At 41.6% G+C, this 21470-nt stretch overlaps 1 protein-coding gene across 8 annotated transcripts in view; it reads right to left on the bottom strand.

Annotated features, from left to right (window-relative positions):
• Nucleotides 1–21470, bottom strand: part of ATRNL1 (attractin like 1) — a 647203-nt gene that overhangs the window by 226924 nt on the left and 398809 nt on the right. For 3 of the 8 annotated variants that reach the window (XR_012780437.1, XM_075535000.1, XM_075535001.1), the window contains one exon: nt 1383–1974. The exons of the other annotated variants lie outside the window; for them this stretch is intronic. Coding sequence is in view for 2 of the 3 variants with exons in the window: in XM_075535000.1 (XP_075391115.1) it covers nt 1960–1974 (15 nt within the window). In the remaining variant the exon portion in view is untranslated. Of the gene's footprint in view, nt 1–1382; nt 1975–21470 lie in introns of those variants that run through there. 8 annotated transcript variants of the gene reach the window in all.

The raw sequence follows: 21470 nt of genomic DNA, 5'->3' as shown, positions 1-21470 counted from the left end.
CCCTACTTAGGCCCTTTGAGTCAGCAATGACTTGATGGCAGCTGGGAGAGTTAGCAGGGGAAAGTATGCACGGCTTTGATGTCTCATCGGTGCAAATACCTGTATAAACATCACCAGGTTGGTGCGCCCAGAGTGTGAATTCAGGCCGCAGACTGCTAACAATGCATGCTCTAAGTTCAAAGCATGGTGCGGCTTCCCCATGCCTCAAACTGCTCAACTGGGAGATAACAAAGAGGCCCTAGATCGGCAAGCTCGCCATGTGTAATTGCTGTGGTCTTTAATGTGCATTTTAATATTATTTGCGACCAATTTCCAGCACTTCAAATAATGGGCTCTAAGACGGGAGAAAAGTTTCCCTAATAAAAGCAGCCTCTTGCTATCATTTTCAGCTTTCTTTTGATAATGCGAATTGATTCTTTTTCAAAGAGCTCCAGCAGCAGCGTCTTGGAGACTCGCCCTCAAATAGGTCAGAGTCTTCCTCCCCGCGTGGTGTTGTGAGGCATGAAAGGCTGCCTGTGCTTTCTCATGACTTGACTCCTCCAGGGACCTCCCATGGAGCATTTCTCTTAGTAAAAAAGAATCCATTGACTGAGCCTATCCTAAAGCTACCACGCTGAGCCTTCCACAGGGGAAACAACCTCAAATTGAGTGCAGCTATTGAACCAGCCTTCTGTAGTTAAAAATATAACTATGCCTCGTGCGACTGACTCTTGAATTACTGGCCACTTCCATGCTCCTCTGGCCTTGCTTACAACTGGACCACCATCCGGACAGACACAGAAAAAATATCTGCCACTCTCTTCTGAGTTTCCTCTTGTAAAATCCAGAGTTTATGTCAATAGGTTTCATGGACTCATAGCCAATAAGAAACTAATAAAATCTAGACATATGATGCTTAGAAATATATAATAAATATTTCATGTCACAAGAAAACTACTGAGAATTCAATAACTTAATTACACTAACAATACCCCAGAATTTATCTTTCTTTCGAGAAAGGAAAACATTGAGTAGTAAATGATATAATTAAGCTACATATTGGTTTACGCTATAGAAAAAACTATAATTTGTATACAATTTAGAGAAATTTCCAATCAGTGAAAAGTGATCTTTCTTTATATTTAGCATCAATGGAAAAAATTACTGTTTTTTCATTCAAATGCTGGATTTTTTTGGAGGAAAAATATCACTATAAGAGGAAACAAGAACAAAACTATGGGACAATACAACATGAATTCAAGAACTAAAAATGAGCCTCAAAGGATTAAAAAGAATGAAATGAGCCTCTGTTCAATTTTAAGTAGTATTTATAAAAAAAAAATTTAAAAAACAGTAAAAACCAAAGAGATAAATGTCTTTTTTATTATAAGGTTAGCAATTTTTGTTTTTCAAGGACAGTAGGGCAATGAACAATATTTCCTGGAAAGCATTCCTTGAATAAAACTTATGTAATAAGATGGATGAGAAACATATATATTGATTGTTTACTGTGACTTAAATTCGTGTTTTTATTTCTAAACATTTTCTCAGACCTATTTCATATGCTCACAATTATACAGTGCTATTCACTCCAATATTTAGTGGTTATATCATAAAAACACCTTACCGATAATCAAGTTTATGCTTTTGTATTAAGAAAAGACCTCCTAAGTAGAACCTAAATAATTAAAATGTTGTGATGCCACTGTGTAAAGCCAAAGTTCTAGCTGGGGTGAGGTTCCCCCTCACCCCGGGGGGCATTTAGCAATATCTGCAGACATTTTGCTTGTCCACCATTGCAAAGAAAGGTGACCCAACACAATGTTGAAATTATCAAACCAGTATCCTTAATATCACACGCAAGTAAAATTTTACTGAAGATCATTCAAGAACGGCTGCAGCAATACATCAACAGAGAGCTGCCAGAAATTCAAGCCGGCCTCAGAGGAGGACTGGGCACGAGCAATATCCGTGCTGACGTCAGATGGAGCTTGGCTGAAAGCAGAGAAGACCAGAGAGATGTTTATTTGTGCTTTTATTGACATTGAAGACTGAGAACGATTAAGGACTGCAGACTTTAATATGGATTACAACTCAATGTGAAGAAAACCTAAACCCTCGCTCCTAGACCAATAGAAAACATCATGATAAACAGAGCAAAGACTGAAGTGGTCAAGGGCTTCATCTTGTGCGGGTCCCCAATCAGAGCTCATGAAAGCAGCCGTCAAGAAGCCGAATGGCGTATTGCATTGAGCAAATCGGCCATAGGAGACCTCTTTAACAGGTTGAAGAGCAAGGATGTGCCTCTGTGTCTGACCAAAGCCGTGGTATTTTCAATCGCCTCACGTCATGTGACAGTTGTCCACTGAATAAGGAAGACCGATGATGAATGGGCACATTTGGATTATGGTTTGGGCAAGGACATTGACCAGACCAGGGACAGCCAGAGGAGCAAACCCATCTATCTTGGGAAAAGTGCAGCCAGAGTGTTCTGATGAAGTGAGGATAGCAAGACTCTGTCTCACGGACTTTGGACACATTATCAGGAGATTCATCCCTAAAAAGAAGATGCCAGGCCTGGTACAGAAGAAGGCCGGGGCAGGGTGGGGTGGGGGGTGAAGAGGACACGCCTCAACAAGATGGACTGCCACAGTGGCTGCACAGAAGGGTTCAAACATACAATGGTCGCGTGGATGGCACAGAGCCACGCGCTGTGGCGGGCTGCTGTACGCAGGATCACGAAGCGTCCGAACCAAGCTTATGGCACCTGACAACCACACACAGTCATCGAGAAGGAGTCCTGGTGATACAATAAAGGCTCAGCGAAGTGAAAGGTGGGTGGTTAGAAACCCGAATGGCTCCATGGGAGAAAGATGTGTCCGTTTATTTCTATAAAGATAACAGGCTTGGCACACGTGTGGGGCGGGTCCCACGCTGTCCTATTGGGTCACCATGAATCAGAAACGAATCAACTACAGGGGGAACTGTCATGGGTAGAGGCCAGTCCCCTCAACAAGAAATCACCGACTCGAAATGCCAGTAATACTGAGGTGGAAAAACCCTGGCTTGGTAAAGATAAATCAAAACAGAAATTTATTTTTCAATAATAATTTTCTCAAGGTTGGTCACATCCGGTCTAACTGCTGACCTTCCACATCAATGGACGCAGAGTAGCCTAATGATTCCTAATTTTCCAAGTGCTCTGTCTGAGTGCATTCCATTTATCTGCAGGCGCTGTAAAGATTGACCAGAGCACTTTTTGAACTGTTATGTGCATATTTTATTATTTTTACTACAACAAGGATTTATCATAAAACAGAACCAACTGAATCTATTTCATAACCGCTACTCAAGATGGTAGGAAATGAAGTTAATGTAGGAGTGGTACTCAGTTAAGAGGACCCTTTCTAGCCAGAATTCCTTATGCGACACATTGTAATTCTGGACTCTGTGCCTGTAGCTACAGCCCCCTTGAGGAGGGTGTTCTCTGCAAATGGACAGGATTAGGATGGCCTTACGGCCTGACTTTAATAGAGGGTAGGGGCCCTTAGGGTGTAGTGGTTGCGCAAGGTCTGCAGTTTGAACCCGCCAGCTGGTCTGCGGGAGAAACGCAGACCTGCCGCTGTCTTTGGAATCTGCAGGGACAGTTCTTCCCGGATAGAGAGGATCGTTGTGAGAACAAATCACCTAGAAGGCAGTGATTGGGGTTTGGACTGTTGGTTTAGTAAGGGAGTGGACCCAGCAATACATCCCTTGTTTCCCTGGGGCACCTTGAAGACCACTTTACTAGAGGGTGTGACTTAAGACACTGTCCTTTGTCTTCCTCGGGTGGGGTACAAAAGCTGGTGCCAGGGTACAACTGTGCCACACCTTATCTGTTAAGCCAGACCTCTAGTTCCAGGTGCGGCTTTGGTAGAAGCAAGACCAGCTGTGACATTCGAATATTGTTGGCCTCTGGCTTGAGACCCAGCATTTGGCTTGTTTCTAACTGACCTTCCCAATGGGGCTGAACAGCCCCCACCAGTAGGTGAACCATTTCTTTAAAGTTTGGGAATTGTGGGACATTTCAGTGAGTAACAAAACCCAGGATGTGAGGGAGCACCCTCAATACAGGAGTGGGGGGAAAATGGAGCAGAATCTTGGAAGAGTTGAATTCTTGGGGCATCTGTAATCTCCCCTCCCTGAGACGAGTCTCGTTAATTCTTCTAGAAGAAGTAATTACCACCATGCATTTTAAGCACAAGAACTGAAATATAAAGGGCATATAGTTAGGTAATCCAGAAATGCCATGGCTAATATGCCATCAATAATGTCAACAATGACCATCTGCGTTTCTCATTTCATGCTCACTAAATTCTTTGGAGTAGGCATTTTTATTTCCATTTTCTAAAAGAAGAAAAAAAAATCTTGCTGTAGGTAAACTCACGCAATGTCACACAATGATTAAGTCTCCCAGTTTTTCTGTAACCCTTAATCACACTCATTCATCCAGTAAAGTCCTGTCTTTGGACCACTCAGTTTATTAAACTGTTGAAAATATTTTGTTTCTATAGATTTCATTGATAAAACAAATCAAAGGCAAAGAATGATGATGCATTTTGTGGAAAAGATATCCCTCGTCTCAGTACAAACTCCCAACTCACACGGTGTGCCAAGCATGTGAGCTTCAGAGTTCAGGGAAAGAATCTAGCAATTCTTCTATGTGTTAAAGTATGAGCCATCGATTAGAGAAATAATACCATGTACTAAAACAGGTATTATTACTTTTCATGGGGACACTCAGTACGTATACTCCAAAAAAATTAAAAGACAAATTCATTTATTAAAATCATTGCTAATTTTATTCTAGCCGTTGCCAACTGTGTTTTAGTCCAGTATCTTTACTTTCGGCTCTTATTATCATTAATAAAGTAACACTGTCAATGGAGTTAAAGAGTCTCTGGAGGAGGCAAAACCAACAGAATATTTTCCCTCCACAGTAAAAATCTTGAGTTGTAAGACTTAATGGTAATGACTGAATAATTACTTACACATATGATTTACACAATTAAATGTTATGAATACATTGTGATGATTTTAAAATTTCACAACTGAGATGGTGTTTAAGAGGATGAGATCTATGGGTGGAATTTTTTTTTAAGGTTACAAGATGTGCTGTTAGATAGCTAACAGATTGGAATTTATGGAGACTCTAAATGTTCCCTTATCTACTGCAAGGCCAAATAGTAGTAAGTTTATCTATCTTCAGCAAACTCTACCTACTTAATGATATTAGATATAAACATTTCAAGGCTGGGGAGTATGATTATACACAGACAAAAAACCCTGCTAATTGGTCGATCTGTATAAATATATGCTTTTCTTGTCCTTTTTGGAACAAAGCAAATATTCATTGAGAACATACCATCTATTAAATGCCCACATAATGCAAACTTTATGTCATAATATATTGCACTTGATTGTGGAAATGTCTTACGAGATTCGGGGTGTCTTGTCTGAACTCTCATCACAGCTCACTTTTGGGCATTCTCAATATCTACCTTGCATTATACTTGTACAACTATATCTCCTGGTCCCCATACCAGATCATGAGGGTATATGCTGAGCTCTTAATAATGATTTCCATTTCAGTTCAGTGGTTCATGTGGAAAGAGTTATGATATTTGCAATTTACATCAATCTCATAGTGATTATATTTTAAATCATCATAGATTCTGATAAAGAATCTGATATGTTTTATTGTTACTCTATGGAGCTATCATTTAAATATAGATCATGTAAGCTAAAATACGTTTGCACTTAATAAGTGAACATTCCGAATCTAGATGGAATGCTCATTTCCAGAATTAAGGTTCCTCGGGGAGCAAAGGAAATTGCTGCTTGTGGAAGCTAAACATAATGCTATGTAATCGATTGGTTCACTTAAAGGCATCAGCCATGCTCCCTTCGATGACAGATTAAGTAAATACGAGAGTTGACAGCACAAGCATTATGGGTATTATACAGCATATTGTAGTAAAGACTACGAAAATTGGTCATGCTTTAGAGCAAGCAATACGAATGAACATTCTTTATGAGAAATATATTTATAATGAAATGAAGGAAAATGCTCATATTAATTGCATAGGTGGTGAATACGTACTGACAGCTAAGGTGAACTGAAACCCAAACCATCTTTAGGCCTTTGCAGACAGAGGAAAGGGCTCCAGGTTTTATAAAGCAGCCAGCTAATCACATGGCTTTATTCTTTATATAAAGAGAGGTCTCCAATTGCATGTGAAATGGAAGGATGCAAAGTGAGGAAAGAGTATCAAAGGCAACAATTCACAGTGACAAGGCCAGAAGGAGTAGCTCACGATGGAAACACCACGCTGGCCTGTCGGTTCCAACTCACGACCCTCAGTGGGTCCCCAAGGCTGGGCTTTTTAAAACACAATATTTTATTATAATTTATCATTTATCAAGGGGTTATTGCGGGGTGGGGGGGAGAAGAGGAGTTGATACTAAGGACTCATTAGAAGTAAATGTCTAGAAAATAATGATGGCAACACATATGCCTGATACAATTGATGTACGGATTGATATAAGAGCTATAAGAGCCCCCAATAAAATGAACTTTTAGTACAAACAAATAAATAAATACAATTTTATTGATTTTTTAATGAAAATTCACAGAGCAAGTCAGTTGCCATTGGTCAGCTGCCATACAAATTGCGGGATGCCATTAATCCCATTAATCAGAGGGGGCCCACCTTCACTCTCTGCCTTCCCTTTCCGGTACTTGGGTTTCTGGACCTCCCATCTTCCCATCTCTACTTTGGAGCAACTGATGACCTCTTGCGCCCCTAGGGGTCCCTGGTGGCGTAGAGGTTACACTTTGGGCTGCGATCCTCAAGGTTGGGAATTCGAAACCACCAGCAGCTCCTCAGGTGGGAGACTGGAAAGAGTGGGCTTTCTAGTCCAGTAAAGAGTTACAGTCTGGGAAACACCCAGGGGTCGCTGTGAGTCAGCACTGACAGGGTGGCAGTGAGTTTGGATTGGTTTGGTTTGGGTTGCTCTCATTGATGGCTTTAAAGCAGGGTGCACAGATCTTAGGGGTAACATCTTTTATTTTGTGTAGCGTGCTGCTATTTCACCTAAAAATGATCTCAAGGGATGGCTCACCTCTAGAGTTAAAGAGTGTCCCCCAGGGAGTCTGCTGTTCTCTGCCATTTCAGTTTCTCTGGATTTCTTCTGAAAATGAATTTGTGTTCTCCTCCCTATTGCTCTCCAATTTTATCCAGGACCCACCATTATGATCTTGGTCAAAGGGTCTACATGGACCTAGGTACCATGTAGTTTTTCTGGTAGATACAGTTGTGAATCATGCAGACTTACTCCTTCTCTGTGCTCCTTATTCCTTTGCTCTGGTGGGTCGAGACCTGTAGTTATGTCTTAAGGAGCCCTGGCAGTGTGGTGGGTTATGCATTGGGGTGCTTACTACAAGGACAGCAGTTCAAAACCACCAGACTTCCTAGAGAAAGATAAGGTTTCCTACTCTCATAAAGAGCTAAGGTCTCAACCCCCCACAGAGGCATTCTGCCCTGTACTAACGGGGTGCTAGGAGTCAGAATTGACTTGATGAGAGTGTGGTTGGTTTGGATTGGCTGTTGGGTTTTAGATGGCCACTTGTGGGCTTTTAAGACCCTAGAGCAGTGGTTCACAACCTTCCTACTGCCGCGGCCCTTTAATACAGTTCCTCATGTTGTGGTGATTCCCCCAACCATAAAACTATTTTTGTTGCTACTTCATCACTGTCATTTTGCTACTGTTATGAATCGGACAACCCTGTGAAAGGGCCGTTCGATCCCCAAAGGGGTCACAGCCCACAGGCTGAGAACCGCTGCTCTAGAGGTTACTCATTTCACTAGGATGTAGATCATGCGTTTTGTAAGCTGAGGAGCCCTGGTGGTCTAGTGGTTATGAGTTGGGCTGTTATCTGCTTCGTCAGCAGCTGGAAACCACTCAGTGGGAGAAAGACAGGGCTTTCTACTCCTGTAACTCACGGGGGGTCACCCTGAGTCAGCATGGACTGGAAAGTGGCGAGTTTGGTGTTTTAAAATATTACCAAATGGCCCCGTGACACTGCTCCTTGAAAGGCTGCCATCTTTCACAACCACATCTCACGCTTGTGGAACAGCAGGTGGGTTTGAACCACACCCGCTTACTTAGCAGCCGAGCACTTGACCTCTGCACCACCAGGGCTGCTTTCTCACTAACATTAACCAAATTAGTTCTAAATCTGCAGGAGCAGGTTGGCCACCCAACCTTCCACCGCAGAAGAGAGTCAAGAAGCTTCAAGGCAAATACGTTTGCTTTGAACGAGTTCGTTCTAGTTCACCCCCTGCTGCGAATTTGCGTTTCTCTCTCAGCTATACCGAATCAGAATCTTCCTTTCAGTCAGATCGCTAGGGGATTCTGAAGTAGATGCAGGAGTCACCTGGAGAGTTCTAAGAAGCTTGTCAACCAGTAGACTCTGCTTCAGAGTATTTGGGATGGAAATGCGAATGCTCAGTTTTTTGTGGAAACAACACGAACTGCTTGAATTCCTGGCTCCAACGTTGTTGGGTGGCTGGGGGGGGGGGGGTGCGTTTCTGGGATAACCACACTGAGAAGGCAATGATCCCACTACACTGTGCAAACCTTGTAGGCCTGACTAGCAAGGCTGGCAGGGACAGCCACTGGAGGAGTGACCTGTTGTGGGGCTGCAAACAACGGATAGCTATCCCCCGTGTTCATTTTCTTCTGTCAACTCACCCTACCATCTAGTCTCGCTGGTTCTCCCTCTCGGTACCGCTGCAAAAGGATGCGGCAGAGTCTCAGGGAAGATCACATCGAGTAAGAAAACCACAAGGAACAAACGGTTGTTGTTGTTAGGGCTAGCCAGCCAGTTCAGACTCTGCACGACCCAAGAATACAGTGGCTGGTCCTGGGCCATCCTCCCAATGGTCGTGTTTGAGCCCATTGTTGGAGCTACCACGTCAGTCCAATTTGTCGAGGCTCTTCCTCTTTTTTACACCCTCCCCCCTTTACTTTACCACGTGTGATGCCTTTTTCCTGGGGCTGATCTCTACTGATGACATGTCCAAAACACGAAAGGGGAAGTCTGGCCTCCCTTGCTTCTAAGGAGCATCCGGGCTGTGCTTCCACCAAGACATATTTGTTTGTCCTTCTGGGAGTCCTGGGAACTTTCAATATTCTTTGCCAACACCATGATTCAGATGCATCCATTTCTCTTCAGTCTCCCTTATTTTGCTGTCCAACTTTCACATGTCTGTGAGGTGACTGAACATACCATGGCTTGGGGCAGGTGCACCTCAGTACTCAAAATGACATCCATGTGCTTGTTCTGTGGCTCCATGCTACATGTTGCTTGATTTCTGTACCTGGGTCGTATGCCTTAGCCAGGTTTCCTTTAAAATCGGTCTTCGGGAGAAGCCCTGGGGGACCTGCCAAATGATTGGAATCTGGTCCCGGGACGCCCACTGAGTTACAGATCCAGTTTTCCCACCTGCAAGAAGCATCAGCCAGCACCTTGATCCCCTTTCCCTCATAGTGAAGCGTCGAGGAGAGTGAAATAGGAGAAAGCGCTTTCAGCTATTTGCAAGAAGGGCAGCATTCTAGACAAGGAGGTGCTCCAGCTGCACTTTATAGATTCACAGGCTCATCCTCCTAGGCCCAGTCTGGATGAAGGAATAGAAATAATTCAAACCCAAAGCTGTTATCAGCAGAGAGTGATAAGACACCACAGGAAAGGTTGCGGGCTGTGTTTTGTTTCTTTCCTATCTGGGCTAACTGTGCTCCTTAACAGTGAATACCAACTCCTACTGCTCATTAAGGCTGTCATGTTTTTCAGTCTCATCTGCCTTATAATTGAAATTCTTATTTTAACAGCATTATCTTAATGTTATTGCTAGCTATGGAATGTCTTGCAAAGAGTCTAACATTAAAGTTAATTTGGCCCTCCATCGTGAGTAATGGATCCTGTCTGGAATGTAATAAATGACGGATATTTGTACTTGGACTGAAATGGGTCAAGGTTACTTCCCCAAATCACGTCGTTTGGAATGGGTGGCCCCTGGCATGGCAGGCTGTCTTCCCATCCATCTGAGTCATTGCATCTGTTCCGTGCTCTCTTTGGGGTGAGTGGCAAAAATCAGAAGTCCTAGGGATGAGAATTCCATTTCACCATTTTAAAATTCCTAATTAAAACTGGTTATGTACTTAGGCTGAAGTGTCCCAGTGAGAAAAATTAGGTGGGTATTGTAATAGGAATTAAGAAAGTATTCTTAAGATTATAGTCAATGTCTAACTTTTTAAGTATAATATACTGAAAGAAAAAAAATGATCAAATGGACTATATTGTTAACTTAAGTAGCACCTTCTATTAAGCAAAACCCACAGTTTTTACAATTTAATGTACACACAGTGCTATTAAAGAGACTACAGACCCAGTATGCTAATAAAGTGAAACAATTTCACTTAATGAACTTTTATTCTCATTGAAGTTTAATGATTTTCTACTGCTTATTGAATCCATGCCTGAAATAATACACCTAGTAAATACTTTGTGATTTACATAAAATAGGTCAAAAGATGGTGTTACTAACACCTTAGAGAAATATTAAAAAGTTAAACATTTTAAGATAATTATGTTCAGTGCTAATATGATAGCTCCATTACAATGCTTTGATGGCTGGGACTTGAGCCACAATAACCCCTGGTGAGACTGAGGAAAGAGGATGGGCAGGAAGTATTGCGATGCTGACTTTGTGTGCTTACTCTTTTAATGTAAATTTGTACAATTTGATCTCTGGTGTTAATATTTTCTTTTTTGGCGTTAGCTGGCTAAAGAATATCTCAGATAAAGGTGGAAAAAACGCAAATTATCATGAAGATATTTTCCAGAGTTGTGTTTGTGAATTCTTGTTAGATCCAAACATTTCCTTTTACTTTGGATATCTTTGAATTAATGCTTGTACACATATGTTGATAAAAATTTAGGATATAAAAGTATATGCATCTGTCAGTGGGTAGAGAGGCAATGCCTATATTGAAAAGGAGGGAAGCTTTCCTCAAAGCCAAATGAAACAATGAGACACCTCAGTACATATATTAAGATGAGAATAACTTTTCCTTTGACATCTACAGTACCTAGTACCAGTGAGGATGTGAAGCTCATGTTACTAGGGAGAATACAAATGGGGCACAAATGTTGGAAAATAACTAAATATACTCATTATGCGACACAGAACGTTTACTGGCAGGTCCTTGACTTGACTGACTGCCATTGGGTTGATGCCAACCCACTGTGACCCTGTAGGACAGGCTAGAACTGCCTCTGTGGGTTTCCAAGACTGTAACTACACCCCCCGGGCTCTACTGTCAGCTAATTACCCCCAAAGGAATGAAGATGTCCATCTAAAGACAGGTCTCGGTGCAAATGCCATGGGCAGCTTTATTCCTAAAAGCTCTCGGTTGGAAATAAGCCCAATGCCCATCACTTGGTGATTGGACATCCAAACGGTGGTGTGTACATATACCGGAATGTTCCTCATTACAGATGGATCATTAGGACATGCAATGACATGGATAGATTTTGAAAGCACTCCGCTAAGTGAAAGAAGTTATACACAAAGGAGGCCTGCCGTGTGATTCCATTTGTAAGACTTTCTGGAAAAGACAAATCTATAAGGGCAGGACTCAGAGGAGCTGTTGCCAGGGATGGGGGCACAAGGGTATGACTGACTACCCAGAGGCATGAGAGAACATTTTGTCCTGATGAATAGTATATTCTAAATACTGAGGAGCGAGGAGCCTTAGCGGCTTAGTGGATTACACATTAAGCTTCTAACCACAAGACCAGCAGTTTGAGACCACCAACCACTCTGAGGGGGGGAAAAAGAGGTTTATTACTTCCACAAAGATTTATAGCCTTGGAAAAGCAAGGGCCAGTTCTAATCTGTACTAGACAGTCACTGTGAGTCCAAACTGCCTTGATGGTCATGACTTGGCCTTTGTTTGGCTTTGGTTTCTTCCTAAGAGAGCTGCTTTATGGCTGTATCAATGTGTCTGGATGAGAGAGTACAGCTATGGCTTTCTCTGTATGATAGACTCTTCTGCATTTGCCAAGGTTTCTACAGTTACAATGCATGACGTTCCTAGTCAGAAGAAATTAACGCAGATTAAAAATAACTGATGTTATGACAACTAGATTGCCTCGACGATTCAAGAACACATAGGAAAATAATTAAACGATATGCAAATCAGTTTCTCTGTGGGCCTGAGGGAAATTGGGCACATACGCGGCAATGTGCATTTTATTTTGTGCATGCACTTATTCACCCCGCAGTCCGGGAAGGAGGGGGCTGTCGAGAGGTGTTTAGTCAAATACGATGGGGGGGGAGTGATTCTATAAGAATCCAATTATCATCAAGTATCTTTTATTACTAATCATTCCGACAGTAAACTCTGCTTAGCGAGTCAATATTATTCTGGGATCCTGCCATGCTTTAGGCTTCTCATCAGCCACATCGGTTAGTACTATAAACCACAAGGACGTGTGGAGTGACAGGACCAGGCAGAGAGCGAGCAGAAGGAGGGGGGGGGGGCTTAGGATGAAGACGAGAAGCAGGAGGAGGAAAAGGAAGGGATAGGAGGAAACTGAAGGAAAGCAGAAGGGCATGAGAGGGGAGGGCATGATGGTCATTCTCCACCGAAGATGGTAATATCTTCCAGAACACTAACCGGGTCATAGGCTTCTTTCTGTTGTCTGGATGCCTGGACGATTCAATGCACATTTTCTTCTTTAAAGGGAATTTCTAAATAAAAGAGGTCCTCAAAATTGAACACACATTTAATAAAACAGATAAGGTCATGAAACCGAGCAAACTCACTGCCAGGGAGTTGATTTCGACTGACAGCTACTCTACAGGACAGGGTAGAATGCTTTTGTGAGTTTCTGGGATGGGAACTCTTTATAGGAGCACAAAGCCTCATCTTTCTCCTGAGGAACTGCTGCTGAGTTTGAACTGCTGACGTTGTGGTTAGCTGCCAATGTGTAACCATTACACCACCTGGCTGTAATGTCCCTGATCTATAGGGTCACTATGAGTCGGAATTGACTCAATGACAGTGGGTTTGGTTTTTGTTTTGGTTTAAATAAGGTTATCTGAACTTGTATTGAGTTATTTTATAGATGATGAAATTATTCTATTTTGTCAATGTATTTCCTTAAAATCCCCCTAGAACATACAAATAGAGGTCATGAAGCACCATTTGCAAAAAAGAGCCAAAGATACAACTCATAAGTTCTGAAAGAGAAAGCTGGTTAAAAAAGAAGTTATAAGGAAAACACATATGCATATTTAATAATACTAAGTATTTACTCATAAAAGAGTCCATAATCATTTATACTTATGTTTCTCTTGGGATATAGATGTACAATGTGCTGGTTGAACAATGTTTACCAATGTGGTTACCAAAATATTTTGCCTTTCAACCTGGGATGTATATTACATCTGAGGCATTGTGTGTGTAATTAATTCATGACATATGCCGCTTTATTAATTTCTGTCCCTTCAGTGCTTGGCATATAGAAGGTAAGAGTTGTGTTAGTAAGTGAATAAAGAATGGAGGAATAAATGGTCTATAACTCTCTATCCATTAGTCACTGTCCAACTAAATTTAATGCTCTCTAAGCTGCTCTGAAGGAGCTATGAGTCAGCATTCACTCCGTGGCAGTGTGTGTGTGTGTGTGTGTGTGTGTGTGTGTGTGTGTGTGTTGGGGGCTGGGGCAGTCTGTTTCTTGTAAAGGAAGTCTGATGGCGCAGTGTGTGGAGCACTGGACTGCTAACCATGGGTGAAACGTCAAGCTCCGATCTACCAGTTGCTTCATGGAATAAAGAGAGGTGGATCTCGGATTCTGTGAACGCTGCCAGCTTCAGAAACCCTAAGGGGTAGTTTTAGTCTGTCTTACAGGGTTGTTACACATCAGAACCAACTCAGTGGCTTTAGGAAAATAGTGCTTTTAATTCCATCTTTTCTAGTTTTCAGACTTGGACAATTAGTTTAATTCTATTAGATAGAAGTATCCTATTCTTTCCATAAAAAAACCCCCAAATTTAAAAAAATACCTCACTGCCATCAATTCAATTCTAACTCACAGTGAGCCTTTAGGATGGGTAGAACTGCCCTTTTGGTGTTCCAAGTCAAGTTCAAGTGAAAGTGACCTTACAGGGCAGGGAAGTACTGCACCTGTGGGTTTCTGAGCAGCAAGATTCATCTTTCTCCTGTGGGATGGTGGGTGGGTTTGAACCACCTACCCTGACATTAGCAGCCCAATGTGTAACCCACTGCACCTCTGCAGAGAGGTGAAGCTACAGAGGCAGAGGCAGGGGCAGGTAAGTTGGGTTAGCATTCAGGGTAGTAGTAGAAATAGCTGGGGAGGGGTGCATAAGGAAGGGAGAGGCCAGATCCCTGAGGTGCGGGGTTTTGTTAGGAGAGGCCTAAGTTTGGGGAATTCTGGACAGGATGGTATGAGCAGACCTTCCAGTTAGAAAGGGCCAGTATATAAAGGCAGGGAAACCAGTCAAGAGGGACCTTAACATAAGAGTTCAGGTTAAAGATCACAAGGGCATGAAGAAGATTCATAGTGGGAATAAAGTGATAGATGGAATATATATTTACTTTATAGAACTGACAGGGCTCAGCTGACACCCAACCTCACACACCACCTACCCCCAAACAAAAACCAACTGGACTAGAATAGAAGGAAAAATCTTGGATGGCTTCCCATTTTTCTATCTCAACCAACACTTAAATAACCTTTAATGTGAGTACTTGATATCTTGTCCATCATTCTGATGCCCCCACTTGACCACTCCCAGCTCACTCTCTGCAGATAACCTTACTTCTTTTTTTCTTACTTTTATTGGGGGCTCTTACATCTCTTATCACAATCTATACATTCATCCAGTGTGTGAAGTACATGTGCACATATGCCGCCATCATTTTCAAAGCATTCTCTTCCCACTTGAGCCCCTGATATCAGCTCCCCATTTCTTTCCCTGGCCTCCCTCTCTCACAAACCCTTGATAAGTTATAGATGATTATTTCCATATCTTACATCATCCTCCATCATCCTTCACCCACTTTTCCGTTGTTCATCCCCCTGGGAAAGTGTTATAGGTTGATCATTGTGGTCGATTCCCCCTTTCTCCCCACACCCTCCCCTAAGCTTCCTGGTATCTCTATTCTCATCGTTGGCCCTGAGGGGTTTAACTATGGATCCCCTGTGTTATGGGCTCTTATCTGTAGCAGTGTGCATGTTCTGGTCTAATCTGATTTGTAAGGTAGAATTGAGGTCATGCTAGTGGGGATGGTGGGGGAAAGGAAGCACCGAACAGCTAGAGGAAAGTTGTGTGTTTCATCGGTGCTATATCGCATCCTGACTGGCTCATTTCTTCCCTGTGACCCCTCTGTAGGGGCATGTCCAATTGTCTACAGATGGGCATTGGGTCTCTACTCCATGCCCCCACCCCCCATTATCTTGATTTTGTTCAGGATCTTAATGCCTGATACCTGATCCCATTGAAGATAACCTGACTTCTAATGTTCTCATTGAAAGAAAGAAAGAAAGGGAAAAAAACGAGGGATCATCAAAGTTAGACTGTGATGGAATGCCTCGATGTTTCCTTTCATCTTTCCCATGATGCTTGCATCTTTTCTGATCTTTCCCAATTTAATCCTCACACTCCTTTCCCTTGATGCCCTCTTGCTTCCATCATCCCTCTACCCTAAAGTACATATTCCACCTTTCAATATCTCTTCCCCCTGAGGAACTATCTTTTGAACCTGTCAATTTTCCGTGGGTTGGAATCGACTTCTTGGCAGTGAGTTTTCGACCACCTTGTTCCCTTCAGTTCTTTCAGCATTTTCAACCTCAGAAAATAACAGCCTGTCCATTGTTGCATCCGATTCCTCATCGTCCACTTGGCCCTGGTTGTTTAGCATCTGCCCTTCAACAGAAAGTGTGCTTTCCAAAGCCGCCAGTGATTCCTTTTGAAATTTACCAAATTTCAGCCTGCTTTCTACTGCTCCTCCCCCTTGACTGTTATGGAACGAATGACGTCTTTGACTACCTATCCTTCTAGGAATGCCTTTTTTTTTTCTTCATTGTAATGCTTCCTGTTCCTCGAATGGTTTCTCTCTCGGCCTGTCCTTTGCTTCTTTCTTTCCTTCAGCAGGTCTCCAGAGTCTTAACCTTAGTTACTTCCCTACGATCTCTCGCTCATTCCCTTCCCACTCCCATGATTTCAACTGTGCGTGAATAACTCCCAGCCCTACGCTCTCTGCTTTCCCCGGACTCCATCCTCATATTCATTCAGTTCCTCTGTTCTGCAAATTCTACCTCTTTGGAGTTTCGTTCATGTTTGCCCTTATCCATTTTGACAGCTCCTAGTTCCGGGTCTAGTCTTCCGACTTTTCTACCTCAATGATTCTTCAATCCAACTGATACTACAAAACGCTGCCAGGATATTCATCAAAAGCCAATCATATAACACTTCGGCTCAAAAACCTTCTGGATGGTTGATTCTTGGCAACATTTTAGAACTGACTTCTACAAAATTCTTGTTTGTCTTCCCTCTTCACTCCCAGAACCCCTCACTCATTCAGCCAAAGATGTCTTCGTGTGTTTCACAAACACAGGGTGCTCACTTTTTCCTCTGTCCTTGGCTCTATCAGCTTGGCATGCTTCTTCATTCTACCCCCATCCCGACCTGATTCTCCTCTTTACTTATCGTTAGAAGCCAAGATTAATAATTACAATTCTTCATGAAATACTTATCAATAGCCTGAAATTTTTTTTAATTTCTCTCTCTTCTCTGTGTATTGTGGTATAAGCAGCTAACCATAAGATTGGTGGTTCAAACCCACGAATCCCTTGCTTCTGTAGAAGGATGCCATCATGTGCTCCTGTAAAGATTTATAAGCCCAGACACTCTACATAGGTCAGAATTGACTTAATGGCAGTGGGTTTGTCTTCAACAGGTAGCATTGATCACATTTTGTATTCTACTAGTGTTTTTTTGGTAAATGTTTGTTTAACTTGTTATTCATAGTATGCAGAGTATTTTTTTATTAAGGTGTAACTATCATCATGTAATATGGAAAAATAAACTTAGGTGTTTTATGCTTTGTTTTTTTTTCCAATTAATAAATCATTTTATTGGGGGTGCTTACAACTCTTGTAACAAATCATACATCAGTTGTATCAAACACATTTGTACATATGTTGTCATCATCATTTTCAAAACATTTTCTCTCTGCTTGAGCCCTTGGTATCAGCTCCTCCTTTTTCCTTCCTTCCCCCACCCTCCCACTCTTGTGGACTACTGATAAATTATAAATTATTATTATTTTCATCTTGTCTCCCTTCTCCCATTTTGATCGTCCCCCTGGGGAAGTGGGGGGGGGGGGCTTCGACATTTATCATTATAGTTGGTTCCTCGTTTCTCCCCCTGCTCCCTTACATTCCCCCTACCCTCCTGGTGTCACTGCTCACATTACTGTTCCTGAGGGGGTTATCTGTCCTGGATTCTGTGTGTGCAGACCTCTTATCTGTACCAGTGTGCATGCTCCCATCTAGGCAGATGTGTAAGGTAGACCTGGGGTCATGATAGTGGGGAGAAGGAAGTGTTAAAGAACCAGAGGACTGTTGTGTGTTCTGTGGGTGCTGTGCTGCCCCCTGGCTGTCTCCTTCTTCCCTGTGACCCTGCTGTGAGGAATGTCCAATTGTCTACACTTTTGTTTTCTAAGACGTGTTGGAACTAAGGGCCTGCTCTGATTTTTATATAATGTATCACTAAACCAAATCCAAAGTCTTTCTTCATGAACCAAATTAAAAGGGGCATATAATAAATATAATCTAACCATGGAGTAAAAATGTGTGTGTGGGGCGGGGGGAGGTGGGAGGTTCTGGTATGAAAATCCTGAGTTATGAGCCTTGATTTGAAAGGAAGTATATGTTCAGGTTTGAAGCAAGTTCTCAGATTTAATATCCTACATTTTAACGTAGTTCTGATTTTATTTTTTAAGAAAGAAAATATGAAAATATTTACTTGACTAAAATACAACATTATTGGCTTGTTAGATTCTACATATATAACAAATTCAATATCTGGGATTTCACTTCATAAGACTTCAATTAGATTAGTAGTATTTTATAGAATTCTCAGTGGCAGCTGTTCCAATGAGGAGATATACCTGATCAGATCATCTACGAATGCACCTAATGGCACTCAAAGAATACAAGTTAAATTAGTAACTAATTTTACAGGGAATGTAATAAAACTGTATTAGGCAGAAACATACATTTAATGTAAGAGCAACTGTTATTGGGAACTGAAATCTAATAAAATATTTACACAAAGATCAGAAAATAATCACGCTACATGACTAAGTGAACAACAATTCCTCAAGGTCACCCAGAAAGTTAGAAAAAGGGGCAAAACTATCAGAACTCATTTTTTCTTGTTGTAGTTGCTGTCACTAAGGGACCCGTAATTAAGTATTTAAAATAAGTTTTATGTCAATTTATTGAAACACTAATGATTCTAACATACAAACAAGGAGTGAGAACAAAAAAGAACTGTTAGTCTTCAAGATTACCGTGTAGTGCTTCACAGCTTATGACAGACACGATTTGCCCATTCAGTTGAGCCCTATCCATCCACATATACCTAGATATATACAGTAGATAGATAAATAGACAGATAGATACATATACCTTTATTTACCTATGTAGACACATCTCTTTTATTACCATTATTTTCTATGCACAATATTTCTCTTCTATCAGCAAATAAGTGAAGGATGGAGGCAGCGCCAGAATTGCGGTCTGGTCTACCCAGAGCTGGAACAGTGCCCATAAGAATTGCTAAACTCTATTTATGACTTTCCCATAAACGACATTATAGCCTTATTTCCATAGCCATTCCTGACTTGCAAGGCCGCTGTATAAAACACAGTTGCTGCTAGCGCTGATCCCACTGTGATGTGGCCATGACCTTAAGTAGAGCACTTTTTGGGCTGGATTGTAGCCATGTGAACGCAGGTGATCGAGGCTGGAAGGGGCTTTGAGTGAACCTGTTACTGTTTATCATGTCAGACACTAGGGGGTGAAGCCTGGTTTCTCTTTCATCTCACCTTTATATTCGTCTCCATCATGATTTAGATTCCTTTGAAATGAATGCAGTTTCAATAAATCAATAAAATCCCATTTATAAAATCTAATTTTGAGAGTGTACATGAAATAGAAACATGCGTCTTTAGCTTTCAACTTGCTGAGTTTTGTCGCCCTGAATGAAGAAGAGGCAGGCAGTATTTTACGTGGACAGCTCACCGAGGACCTCCCACCGTTACTGAGTCCTGGAGGTAAGCAGATCACGTTCCCTGGGCTTGAACAGACAGTGCATTAGAGCCAGGCAGATTCCAATAGTAGAGTTAATACTATTAACTCTAATCCATACTATTCTTACATATTGACTCATGTTATATTAATATTGAAGAAACACCTTTATTTAATTATTAATTCATACTCAATCAATCGTGAGGTCCATGGTGACTTTGTTTAAATTCCAATCTTCTATTTCTGAGAACATTGTCTGTTAAATGGTTTAGTGAGGAAAGGGTTATTACTTCATTTTATCATCTTAAGAGAGATGAAGAAAATTGCAAAATGCAAATGATAATCTAGAACTTTTCTGACTCTAGAAACGAAAGATGCTGAATGATTTTAAATATTTTGTACAATAAAATTACATATAGATATAGATATATCTTCTAAAGCATTTACTCCGAGGGATGTGGGAAGATGTGACCTTTAGCATAGTTAAATTTTCTCTACTATAAATTGAAAAATCGTCATCCTCTTCTGAGTCGAACAGATCGTGGAGTCCATGGGTGAAAATGTAAAAATAGGGCTTGGATCCTGGTGGACACTCCAGTTTCATGACATGGTGACAAATGCACTATCATTTGGGGCAGGCCTGTGCCTGGACTCAGCATAAAGATTTTACAGAGGCTTGGTCTGGAGAGATCTATGAACTCCAATAAAAAGGTCAACAAGTCCCTAATTTTAGAGTATTCTTGGTCTCCATCCCTTAGAAGCTAAAAAGCAATAGGATTGGTTGTCAGAGGCTTACGTGTGCCTGAGCCATGGTGGTCGTGTCGGCGCTCATGGGGAGAGAAGGACATCAAGAGTTCAGTAGGGAACTGATGCCTCAATTATTTCTATACCACGAGCGCATAAAAAAGTAATGAGACTCTTCCCACCCCCACTTGGGTATGACCTCTTGTAATATTATGCCAGGTGCCACTGAGTCAGTTCCAACCCATAGAAACCCTGTGCGCAACAGAGCAAAGCACGCCCGGTCCCACGCCATCCGCACTATTGTTCCTAAGCTCGAGCCCATTATCGCAGCCATCGTATCCAGCCATCTCCCTGATGGCCGTCCTCTTACCCCTGGTCCTCTACTTTACCAAGCATGATGACTTCATCATTTCTTCCACTTTCCTCAGCTACTCTATGCTTAGGAGCAAGTTGCTGAGTCGTTTGTAATATCCATTCGGATCTCTTCCTGCTTTTATGTCTTCTCGATGACTTTTGCTTTTTCACGAATGATGGTTTGATTCCATCCCAAAGCTCATCGGGTCTCTGTCATTCGCACCATTGGAGCAATTTTGATTTTGAGCTGCTTTGAAAATTCAGGTGAGATAAACTCAAGGCTATATTTTGGCACTCGTGGACTTATTTTAATTTTCTCCCGCTTTAACCTGAACTTACATAGGAACAATTGATGGTCTGTTTCACAGTCCACCCCTGGTCTGGTTTCAGCCGCTCTTGTTCAAGTCTACCAGCGTCTCTTCCCACAGATGTGTCAGTTTTACTTCTGAGTACTCCATCCAGAGAAATGTGTGTGTATATGCGCCTTTTGGCTTGTTGAAAAGGTATTTGTTAAGAACAAGTCTTTGCTCCCACAAGAAAAATTTTATCATGCAATCTCCAGCTTGATTTCTAACACCAAGACCAATTTCCAACTATTATTCCTTCTTCTTTGTTTGCAACTTTTGCATTCCAAGAACCAAAAAACATCAATGCATCTTGATTGCATGTTTAATCAATATCAGACTGAAGGTATTCGTAGAATTCTTCAATTTATTTATCACTAGCTTTTGTGGTCAGTGAATAAATTTGAAAAATAGTTAGATTAGTTGGAATTCCTTAAAGGTAGTTCGATATAATTCTATTATAGAAAGCATTCTAATTCAAGATAGATCTCGAAATGCCGGGTGCAAAACCAATGACTTCTTTTCATCCCCAATATACATTTTCAACAACACAAATAACAACTACACACTTGGACTTGTCTAGATGGAATACAAAGAAA

Source organism: Tenrec ecaudatus, chromosome 16 (genome assembly GCF_050624435.1).
Source record: "Tenrec ecaudatus isolate mTenEca1 chromosome 16, mTenEca1.hap1, whole genome shotgun sequence".
Lineage (NCBI taxonomy): Eukaryota > Metazoa > Chordata > Mammalia > Afrosoricida > Tenrecidae > Tenrec > Tenrec ecaudatus.
Note: the sequence above shows the minus strand (reverse complement) of the source record. Positions and strands in the feature narration are given on the sequence as shown.